General features: G+C 37.0%; 1 protein-coding gene across 7 annotated transcripts in view; it reads left to right on the top strand.

Annotated features, from left to right (window-relative positions):
• Nucleotides 1–12160, top strand: part of SPAG17 (sperm associated antigen 17) — an 89269-nt gene that overhangs the window by 1456 nt on the left and 75653 nt on the right. For 6 of the 7 annotated variants that reach the window (XM_064410344.1, XM_064410342.1, XM_064410345.1 and 3 more), the window contains exons 2-3: nucleotides 7482–7622; nucleotides 8402–8461. In XM_064410344.1, the coding sequence (XP_064266414.1) occupies nucleotides 7482–7622; nucleotides 8402–8461 (201 nt within the window). Of the gene's footprint in view, nucleotides 1–6845; nucleotides 6931–7481; nucleotides 7623–8401; nucleotides 8462–12160 lie in introns of those variants that run through there. The other variant, XM_064410348.1, reaches the window with a different exon arrangement.

Here is a 12160-nt window from a genome sequence, read left to right as displayed (position 1 = left end):
AAGGCCACAGATGTCCAAAAATCTCTTAAATATTTACTTGCTTTTACTTTTATTTGGTAGTAACGATATAATACAATTAGCCAAACAAGATCACTTTTTGAATTGCTTAGGCTGTTGTTTCCCATTTTTCCTTAGAACATGGATTTTTCAGTAGACTTCTAAGATGCTTGAGCCCTTTCTTACTTGTGAATCTTGTTCCTACCCTTGGGAAACATCCCTGAAGCATAAGAATGGAGTGAAGGTTCAGTCTCCACCTTCTCTGTTCCTGGTCTTCCTCCAGTGCTTACTAGCAAGGTGCCAATTAGTGATTAGGTTTTTTTATGGTGGTGTTTATTGTGGCTGTGGATATTGTGCAGTGAATTCACTGAACAAGGTGCTTTGTATGCTCTACTGCCTCTAATGTAGTTTATTACATTTCTTAAATGCAAACCATTATATTGAAGTATTTTTAAAGGTAGGAAATAAAATGCTCAAAAGTTAGTAAATGTCAAAGTTGGTATTATTCTGGACCACTCATTGAGGCAGATGAAAAAAAAAAAGTTGAATGTTCACTGAATGGGGCAAGAATTCTGTAGGGAAAGGTATGTGATCAACTAATTAAAGATTATCGTAATTCCTGTACCCGTGGGGGCTGACTTGAGATTCCCTGTTTCCATAATTCCGGTACTATTTGACTGCTTTCTATTCCAGTGAAGCTAATTTCACTTTCTCTTCCATACTGTTCCTTGGGAAGTTAGGAAAAACTGTCCCCTTGCTGCAGTCAGCTTGAACTCAGGCTTCTGAGCTGCTGAGGGGCAGCCACTGAAATTTCTTACTGCAGGAGTGTTCTTGTTCAGCTCTTAGAGTCATGGGCAAGAGCACACTCAGTGCAAAACTGTCAAATGCCAGCAAATCTCTTCTGAGCATGTGTGAATCAAGATTCATCAAGTGTGGCCAAATGTGGGTGTACATAATGTAAATAAACATGCTCTGTAAAAGCAAATCTTTGACACAAGTACGGCTCTGCTGCCAAATTTAATTCCTTCCTCTTGAACACAGAGAGCATTGAATATCTTAACTACTTAATCACATAGGGGTTTTTATTAAAGGATAAACATGATTTTTAAAAATCAAATCTCATTCTGCAAATAGTCTAACCACACTTTCCCTCCCCCACCCACCCTACCCCAGTAATCATGCAACATACAAAGTTTAAACTCAGATATATAAAGCTCAGGATCTGAAAACAGTCTGTAAAAGAGAGTGTTGAACAGCTTGAATTTTAGATCTCACCAGACATAGTGCAAAAAACTTATTTCTTACTCGTCTTTAGTATTGTATATGAAATACCATATGAATTGGAAATTATTTGGGAGATGACAGGAACTCCTGTCAAATAAATAAATGTCTCTCCTCATAATTCATATGTAAAGAATTTTTAGATCTGCTTGTATCAATTTGAAAAATATTCTTTCCCTTTATTGAAGGCAAAGGGAATTTACTATAACTGGTTTTAAATTGTACCAGATAGACTGAGTGGTGAAATTTCATATTTTAATGTGTTTATGACTTACACTATTTTATTAGTTCAATCTATGAAAAGCATTTTACCAGTGCTGTTAAGATTTTTATGAACGGGTATACTAACTAAAATATGATTTAAATGGTATTTACTAACCAAATAATAGCTTTTACTAAAGGCACTGTGAAAACTGGCAAGCACACAAATTAAAAATACATACAGAGAAAATATGGATTTTCCAGAGCCTCACATTATAGTTTATGTATATCTTTCTTGTTTGTAATGTGCTATGCAGAAAAACATGGAGTTGCAAACTGTATTTGCCTTCAGATATTTATCATCTATTTTGGTTGGGCTCACTACAGAATTAAATTGCAAAATGTAAATTAAGATTCTTAAGTAGTTTTAAACTTTACATGTGTTAAGTAGCTAAAGGGCAATATTTGCTAAATTAATGGTGAATTCTGAGCAAATAGAGCCCTTAATTGAAATAACTGTCATTTATTATTTGTTCTTCTTAACCTATATAACTAAGCATAGCAGCAGGAAGCATGTTCTGTGCTGACTTTCCATCTGTATGATTTCTCTCATTTCATTAGCATTTTAGGGCCTGAAAATTGAACTTAAAATCTTGTGAAACCTCTAAAAATGTTCTGAATAGGATGGCTCTGCTTTTGATTGCTATTCATACTGCTTCCTCTTCAGAGAAAAATTAATGCTCTCTTGAGCTTTGATATTCTCTCGCTTGCCCATGTTGAATAGCAAAAGCTCAGGCTCTTAAGAACAAAAGGCATTAGTAAATATGTGGGTGTGTCATCAGCAGTGAAAATGGGTCTGAAGATTTCCAAGCAGTGATCTTAAGGCTACAAAACTTCTGATAAGCAACTTTTCAGAGTAATGCCTGTTGTATTTACTGGTTTAAAAGCTCGCTCATTGTTGAAAGTAAAGAGTGCTAGAGTTGTTACTACTCTAATTGTTCATAAATTACTAATATGTTTGATGCTCAGATGTTTTGAGTTTTCGAATGTTTCTTCTCACCCTTAGGGGTAAATTTGAAATTCTGCTGTAATGAAATGAATTTACTGGTTGCTGTCCTAAGAGAAAAAAAAAAAACCAAACAAACAACCAAAAAAGCAACCAAACAAAAAACCAATAAACCCCACAAAGTAAGTACCAGAAAAATAAAATTACATATACCCAAATTGTCTGGAAATAGGAGGAGGGTAAGATGGCTGCTTGATGCTTTTCTTGGCCAAAAAGATCTAGAAACTGGTACTGAAAAAATAAACAATATACCTGACTTGTTCAACTGTCTTCCCTAGAACAGCTGGCCTTTTGTGTCTAGGAAATGAAGCAGAGAAAACAAGATATGTATAAAAAGGAGGAAAAAAATGGTGTGCTACATCTGCTTTTTTTTTTCAATGTGAATTAAAGTTAGATATTTTCTTAATGTACCTATGCTATTCCAGTACTGCTGTGATGAAGATATACAGGCTATGTGTTCTGGCTTTTAAGAGCTGGGAAAATCACATTACAGAGGAACACAATGGAGCCTTGAGAGCAAAATCGTGAGAAGATGAGGCACCTTCTGTGTTTTGTGAAAGCAGGGATTTTGGACAGCCATTTGCTGCTTACATGGAGCTTCCAGAATTAGGTTGATCTTGTGGATTTGGACCCTCTCCAACTGAGGGGCATAGAAGTTTCCCACACAGATGGTTATTTCTAACACCAAGAGACTTTGGTGCATTTCAACTCTTAACATGGCCAGGAGTTTTAAAACCGGGACAGTGTCATTTGTAGCAATGGTTGTCACTGGATGTTTTCCAGTGAAAGTGATCTGACCTGCCCTTAATTGGAGTTTATTTCAGATTGCTTAAGCAATATTCAGTTGCCGATGCCACATTTCCAGCTTCAGATTTTTTTTAAATTCACATTTGAACCAGCATTGTTGATTCTGTGGGATATCTGCTCCCTGCATTTTGGTCTTCTTTGTGCAGTTTGTAGTGCTCATGTTAAATTCTCGGTGGCAACCTCCCTAGACTGTTTCCATGATTTTCCAGTAGTTATTTTTATGGTTTTTTCTATCCTGTTCATTAAGCTGGGAATGTCATTTGAGGTAGCCGTAGGGTCACTAATCTATCCTCTTTCAGATCCTTTCTCAAGCCTTCATACTACAATAACATTTGAAAGAATAAAACTAAGTAGAGGACCAGTTGTATATTGAGGGAGAAAATATTTTTAGAGTAACCATATACATTTTACTACTTTTCCTTCACATTTTTATGTTGTGATTTTAGGTGGTGAGCTGTGGAAGCAGGGTCTGTTTCTTCTCTGGCCTTTCAGTGCCTTGAACATTAAGGATACTGTTACAGGATCGATAATATAAAGGCAGTATTGCAAAAATATTAGATTTTTAACCTCAGAAAATAGTCTAATCAATTAAACACCTTAAGCTGTGTATTTATGCTGCACATTGACTATTGACTTCAATTCATGTTCTCAGTGTGCAGCTTTTCTGAAAAATGATCTTTAAGGGCTTCAGAACCAGTCAGTCCAGAAATAGATGACATACTATTAATGACTCCGGGAAGTCTGGATCATTATTAGCTGTGAAGATGTGTGTAGCTACTTTGGATATTTACGAGCTACTTCCAGCTCCCATTCCCAGGTGTTGCACTTTTTAAAGAAAAGCAGTTTCTTTTCTTCATTTAGCACTAGGGAGGTGTAGGCTGTCTCTAATAATACTTAAATTTTTGTGCAAAAGACCTTGTATTGATCTGCATATACTTCTGTAGAATTAAGTAAGGTTATAACTTTCACTACCAGTTCAGTTATCTTGTAGAGGCTCTTTCCATGTATTATATTTTAATGTATTAGCCAATGGTTTGCTGGTTTGCCTGTAGTATAAATATTCCATACATAGTATAGTTATTCCACGGAGCAGCTTTATCACCTTGTTTCTTTGAAGCAGATGGTTTTCAGTAGAAGATGTGGCCCACTGATGATAATTTCTTCTTGGATAACAAAAATCTGGAGTTGGATCATTTTGTTTGCATAAGTCCTGTTGTGTTTTTTTAAATACTCATTTTTCACAAACAGGACCTACCCTGATGTTTTCCTTTGGTGCTTTATCACAGGCTGCTGAGAAGGAGGGCACCACAATGGAAACAAGGAAAATTCTCTTAGAAAGGTTTATAGTACTTTTGTGAAGGAGGGTCTCATTGCTCAACCATAACTCTGAAAATGCCTGGGAATTATATAGGCTAGAGAATAAGAATTTGGAGAAGGAATCTGAGGATGGAGAAAGCTTGAAGTGGGATCAGATAATGAAACTGGAGACTAGCTGAACAAGGAGACAGAGGACAAGAGCTGGGGAGCAAGTCACAGGGTGGGGAACAATAAGACAAGTGGTATAACTCAGGAACAAAGAGTGGAAAAGGAAGGAGAAATTAACTAGGCACAGTTGTGACCAAGGGGTGTAAAAATAAGAAGAGAGAGGACAATAAGGAAGACAGGTTCCACAGACATTGCTGTTGCAGTGTTATTATCAGTGCTAAGCAGGTTTAATTTGTAGGCAGCAAGCTAACAGTATGTTTTAAGGAGGAACTAAAGAAGGCATAGGCAGGACTTTAGAACTCTCTGATACATATTTTTTATATATGTGAAGAACTGCAGGAAGTTGTGGGAGCAAGCTCTGTATTGCTGCTGGACCATGCTTACCATAGGATCCTGAGTAGAGCCTGACATTCCTGATTCTTGCTGCTCTTGAGCTTTCAGCATCTCTCTGTGAGACTTACTGGACCTTGTTTTCCTCTCTTGGTGGTCCTCACTGAAGTGGGCAGTGTAGTGATAACAGCTGCTACGTTAGATCATGCCACAGGTAGATGGTTGTTCTAAAGATTCTGTGTCTGCTGGTCAGCACTGGGAACACCAGGATACTGCCACATGAGAGCATTTCAATCTCAGTTCTGAGAGTCTAGAAAATTATGCATTTCCACACAAGCATGGGCATCTAAGTACTTCCTGTTCAAAGAATGCTGAAGTTTTACTGTCCAGCTCTTGTCAGGTATACAGTGATAGCTTTAATCCAGATTAGCTGCAACTCCTGTGCATGTTGACAGTATTGGAATACCTAGAGCTCTTTCACAGTGCCGTGCACCAGCAGCTATCTTGCAGCTTTAGGCAGAAAGACTTCAAAGAGCAAAATGAAATTCAGCGTACTTGATGCGGTCCCCACTCCTGCTGCCACTTCTCCGATGAGCAGTGTCTGCTTCCCCAGTGCAGCTGGACATTCATAAATTCCACCATGTTTGCACACTCCTAGAGCATCAGTGATGTGCTTGATCTCTCTAGCACTTCATAATTTTAAAAACTTGAGGTTTGTTTTGTGCTGCAATAAACCATCAAGGAAGTTCATAATGTGTGGAGTTGTAGGCACCCTTTTGGATTAGTTATCAGATCGGTAGCTACTTGCAGTTTCACTTAATGACCCAGGTGATCTTTACATCGTTTTTGTTTTTCTGAATATTCTGTTAGAAAAATGGGGCATACTTATGTGATGTTACACTTTGTTACCTTGAGTGTTTGACAAACTGTTTCCTGCCATACAAACATGCACTGTTTTGAAACTTAAGTCAGCTGTGGCTTCCTCCCATCCCAAGCCATCAGTTATTCAAATTGCAGACATTTGGGTAGGCTTTTTACCAGCTAAGAAAAGGAACAAATGAAGAAGGGTATTATAAAACTGGAAGATGCTTCTCTTACTGAGTCTTTTTTTTTTTAGAATGGTCTGTTTCTTCACTTTACCATAGCTCAGGTTTTGTTCCTGTTCTACAAGGACTTTGTACGTAATATAAAGATATTAAGATATTCAATGTACTAAAGTTACCACCCTATCTTAAATCTATTAAAATCTTTCCTTGCTATGATGCACACTGGACTGGGACTCTGCTCTGATTAATGTGAGTGGCCTGGTACTGCCTGATCTGACTGAATCCCTTTCAATGTTTACCTTTATGCAGCTACACTGGTAACCTTGCAGTTTACACATGCAGACATGCATTGAAAAAAAAAAAAATTGGTGATTCCTGTACATCACAACCATTACAAATGGTCCTAGTTCAGCCACCACTAATGCTGATAAAGAATACTCAAGACTGAGATGTAGAATTGCTGGAGATAGCGACTCTGAAAGGGATTCCAATAGGAATGTGAAAGACACTAACCAGTAAAAGTTGCTTAAGTTACATATTTTTTAAGCTTTTGTGGATGTACATCACTAAAGAAAGTCTTCCAGTCTTCTTTTGTTCTGCTTTTTTTCAGCGCTGAAAACATTTTTTTACATTACAATAACGTGCATGCTACTGAAAATGTTTGAAAACTGCTAGTGCTTTTAACTTACCAATATTATAGTGTACAACTTGCCATTGGTAAGTAATTTTTCTTGATTCAGAATATTTAGTAAAACCATGCAAGAGCCATACTATGCATAAATATACTTTCATAAAACATCATAAAAATAATGCTACTATGTACAGAAAATAGTATCTGGGCATTATCTAATTCTCAGGATGAGGGAGCTGAAAATTGCTAATTTTTTTCTACATCAAATAATCACAATAATACATATATTCAAAATTCACTTCTTGATTGTTACCTAAACTGTCAAATCTGCAAATGTCATTTAAAAGCTGGTACATCTTTGTGAGATGCTAATGCATCATTTGCATGTGAAAAAGTTTAAGGCTGTTTGTAGGCATTTGTGTTTTCCGTAGCATAATGCTGCCATCTGATGGCAGAAAGAATTGGGACAAAGTAATAGGGGCTTTTTCGAGTTGCATGCAATTTCAGTGATCAACGCAGTGATGTTTAATATGTCTTAAAGTGACATAAAGCCGTCTCTACAAGATTACTCTGAAACTGCAGAGGACTTTTGTTACCATGAGTTTTAATACCTTAAATATTGTATTTTGGGATGTAGGATGACTGGAAGCCTAGCATCACTTTCGTTGTTGGGGCCAAAATTGAGGATGAAATCCACACCCAGGCCCTGGCTCTTGCTGTGCAGGTGCCACTGAGAAGACTCTTCAGTGTGGTAACACGTGAAGACATTTATAAACAGGTATTTCAAGAAAGTAACTTTTAACAATGAACCAAACTGTAGATGTCACTTCTAGGTCCTGCCTTCTTTGGTCTGTGGTAATGATAAACTACTCTGTGGAAGTTTCAAAAATTACACTAATTCATAGAAACATTAAGGTTGGAAAAGATCTTTAAGATCACCTAGTGCAAATCAACACCACCTTATCAACTAAAGGACAGCACTAAGTGCCCCATCTAGTGATTTCTTGAACACTTCCAGGCATGGTGACTCTACCACCTCGCTGGGCAGCCCATTCTAGTGCTTGACAACCCTTTTCATGAAAAAATTCTTCCCAATTTCCAACGTAAACCTGTCCTGGCATAGCTTGAGGCCATTTCGTCTTGTCCTGTTACTTGTTGCCTGGGAGATGAGGCTGATCCCCACCTTGTAACAACCTCCTTTCAGGGAGTTGTAGTAAGTGATAAGGTCGCCCCTGAGAAGTGGATTTCTCCAGACTAAATAGCCCCAGCTCCCTCATCCACTCCTCACAGGACTTACTCTCTTCTTACCAGTTTCATTGCTCTAATTCATAGGAGTTAAAATGGAAAAAGAAAAATATATGATATAAGCTGCTCTGCTCCCTGTAAATGAAGCTTTGTTACAGACTTTTCTTCAAGGTGCTGATCAAAAAACTCCCTCCCTAAGGTACAGGGTTGCCATAAGATGATTCCCTACTGTTTTGGAGTGTGAGTGTAGTGTTTGCAAAAGGGAATAATGAGTAAAATACTTTGGGTAATGAATGCTTTATTTACTTGCAGATCGCAGAATCTGGGCGTCAAAAGGGAAGAAAGGCTAAGGATTTGCCTATGTACTATGAGGTAGGTTAAAACAGGTATTGCAGAGTCAGTACTCTTTTACACTGAAGTGTGTAGAGCTGTGTGGTTTTGTTATACATTCTTGAGTAAATGCAAATTTGTTGGCTCTAGCTGGTAAAAACATTCAACCATCCAGATACTTAAAACTGCTTTGTTTTTGTGATACCAGCAATATTCTGTCAGACTGCTGATTAAGTGATGATCAAAATCTGTTTTCAGGGATAAAAGTTTTGTTATTGAAGGATCTGTTATGTGGTCATGTTTTGATGGTGATGTCTCAAATTACAGAAAACCTGTCAGACTCTTCTGTCTCAGACCCTCCCAATAATTTAGAAACTTATACCTTCATTTATGGGCATGCCGTGCCCTATATGAAACACTATTCTGTGTGCTAGTACCCATGATAATCTCAGTTTGATGTAACCTGATTCATCTAGTGGACTATGCCAGCAGGTTTTGGAGTCATGCTTAGTACAAAGAGTACTTCCTCCTACCCTGTTAATGTTTTACTTACAGCTTGTGAGAGGCGATAAAATCCTGTGATTAATTAGAAGATTGTTTAAAATTTTCTCGGGTAGAGTTTTATGGTCCTTACAGACCTCGAACGTAAAAATTTTGGATCCCTCTAAAAAGACTTTGTTTGTGTTTTATTTCTGCAATGACTAATAAACTTTTTATGTGTCTCAGGTTTTGGTGGACTTTATAACAGTACTCTTTAGCTGCGGTCTGTTTTTCAGTAATGCCAGGCTACTATCTGAACAAGTCCCTTTGGAATTATTTACCACTGAAAGGACTGTGAATTTTATTCAATTAACCCTCTTCATTTAGGACTAGCCTCCCAGGCAAACTTGCCCTTATATTACCTGTTAAAACTTCTTCAGTCCTACTTGACAGAAGGATTTTGAAGTATAGCTCTAAGCAGAAGCTTTGTGTGATACCTGTATTTAATTAGTAAGAGCAATTTTACTTGTGAAGTGGACACTTATTAAATTCCAGCTGTCAGTGCTGTGTCTCATTAGCTACTTACTTTACTCCTCAAAGACATTTTTTTCCTCTCCTCCTTTAACACAGAATATAAAATGCCTGTTCTGACCTTTTGCTTGGACTCCGTTTCCGTTCAGGCTGTAGCAAATTAAAAGATCGATCATGTTGCCACAGCATTAAGATCCCACCTCTCTGGGCAGAGTTTGTTCCTGAATATTCACATACATTCCATGTGCAGTTTGAGCAGTCAAAGCTTTCACTGCTTCCACTAGCAAAGATAAACCAATACAAGGTTGGCACAAAGCGCAGGGTTGTGAAAAGTTCTTCTGAGAGGAGCATTTCTATCATTGCCACCTCTGTGGCAGGATTCAACATGCTGCCATTTCCACAAGTTTCCATATTCATTTTTAGAGGTATTGTGAGTTTCGTGACTTTCAATGGTCTTTGAACATCTGACATGTAACGTGTGTGAGTTTGGGACTAATAACATGCATAGTAATGTGGTTATTGTTGGTATTAGTAGTAATATGGTTACCCATGCCATTGGTCTTACACTTTGCATCCACTGAAATGCAGGGGTTTTAATAAATTTCAGTGCAGCAGTCTGCAGTGCCTAGAGGTCAAGAACCTTTAACAAATGGCTCATGATACATTGCAAGCAAATTATATCATACTAAAATAATTCCTGCTGTCTGCTCTAAGTTATTCCCCTTCAGGCTTTCTATCATTTTATTGTTTTGTATCTCATATCACTCTTATTGTATACTTGTATTTCATAAAGTGAAAAGGCTCAGGGCAGGGTTTATAAACATGTAGCTAAAAGATTTCCAAATCCAGGAAATCCACTTAATTGAATGATGATAGACTGATTCTCTCATAAAGATGCTGAGGAATTAATTTTTTCTGTTATAAATGAAAGGGAAAATGTTATGCTTCCTGTAATATATCAACAGATTTCATAATTTATCGTGTACAATTTTTCTGACAAGACCTACAACTAAAAATATGTGTATTTTATCATTAAGGTGTGTATTTTTTATTGTTTACGCACCTGTTTGTTGGGTCAGTTTTCTACTAAGGTTAATAACCTCATGTAATTAAGATATTTTGCCACTATTAAATACGATAGTGCTGTTAAGATCTGATTATTGAGAGAAGCCTCTGCCCAAATTAAGGTGCAAACAAGACCATATGCTAAAGTCAATGTTACAGATTTTATTTAACAATTAATTAGAAATAGAAGAGAGAGCGGGGAGAGAGAGAGAGTTCAAGTAGAAAATAACACCACCCATGGATCCAGCAGCATCCTGTTAGTCCTTCTTTGCTCTGGGCTCTTTGGTGGTGGGAGGTCCCAAGGTCATTCAAAGCTTTTCATTATCTCTATATTTTAGCAAACAAAGGAATTAATGCTTGTTGGCTACATAGTTCTCTTATGCTATTGCTTAAATTATAACTCCCCTCTAACGCTGGTTAGTCTTCCTGCTCAGTCTTTCTCTTCTTTTGAGTCAGTGGGTTTCTGGAATCAGTGTTCTGATTTAATACCAGACCAATGTCATGTTAATGATTTTTTTGTCTGATACAGTTAAAAAAATAAACTCATCCTTATATCCGCTGTCATCTGTTGTCTCTTATTTTTTTCCTTTCTTCATTGAATCTGAAATAGTGAGGACTTTTAAGTTACATTACCCAGGATCTTGTAATCCCATCTGGTTTATGTGAATTATCTCTGATATTCACTTGTGATGAGCAAGCAAACATAAGATTTCAAATCACATGCTGGAACTTTAAATATTTAAACAGAAGATAATACAAAATTTTGACTACAAATACTTCTACTTTTTGTCATCACTGGGTGAACACAAGACCTGTTTGATTCTCCTGTTCCAGATATACATGACAGATTGTTTTCATACAAAACCTCACTTTATTTTACCTCCCTGCTGACAGGGAAGCAGTGTCAGCTCAGAAACTTCAAACCTTTGGATGAATAAAAGCAGGAGAAGCTCCAGGCTTACTGTCAAGATGCATAACAGCCAACCCATATCACTAGGCATACTGAGATATCAACTAGTTGTGCAGTTTCAATAAACAAACCAAAGAGATCCCCAAACTAGATCCTTCTCTTCTTTTGCCAAGCATAATATGCATAGTTTTGCTATTAAAATCCAATTCAGTTGAGTGCTTGTATTTAAATCTTAATTAGCTCATGTTTTGTACAGCTCATTTAAAGGACTAAAAGGTAATTGGTTAGAAGTAGAATCTTACTGTTTTAAAATTATTTATATTGTACATGTTTGGTGTTTTTTCTTTGGGTTTGTTGTTATTGTTATTGTTGTTTTTCCCCCTAAGATTGTGATGCCATAATTCTTGAGGAATTGCATAATGTTTACAGTACTTCTTGCCTTAATAGGCAGTAGACTGTAGCAGATACAGAAGAATCCTTGAGTTTTCTGGGTGTACATGAAACAGATTCCTCTTCTGTCGCTTCCAAAACAAAATATATAATCAAGATATTAAGAAATTCTGTAGGATCATAAAACATAACAACTAACAAGCCCAAGTCAAAAAAAGTGAAATAAATTTAGCCAGGAAGCAGTGGATGTAAAGCAATTTTCAAGCATTCCTGTGAATTTATGCTTTGTTAGGAATCTGTGGAGTGTAGACTTATGAAGTAAAGGTTGCTGCTGGTAAGATTATTTGAAGCACTGACCACATTAT

The sequence above is a fragment of the Passer domesticus genome, chromosome 2 (assembly GCF_036417665.1).
Source record: "Passer domesticus isolate bPasDom1 chromosome 2, bPasDom1.hap1, whole genome shotgun sequence".
NCBI lineage: Eukaryota > Metazoa > Chordata > Aves > Passeriformes > Passeridae > Passer > Passer domesticus.
This window is presented reverse-complemented; position numbering and strand designations above follow the sequence as displayed.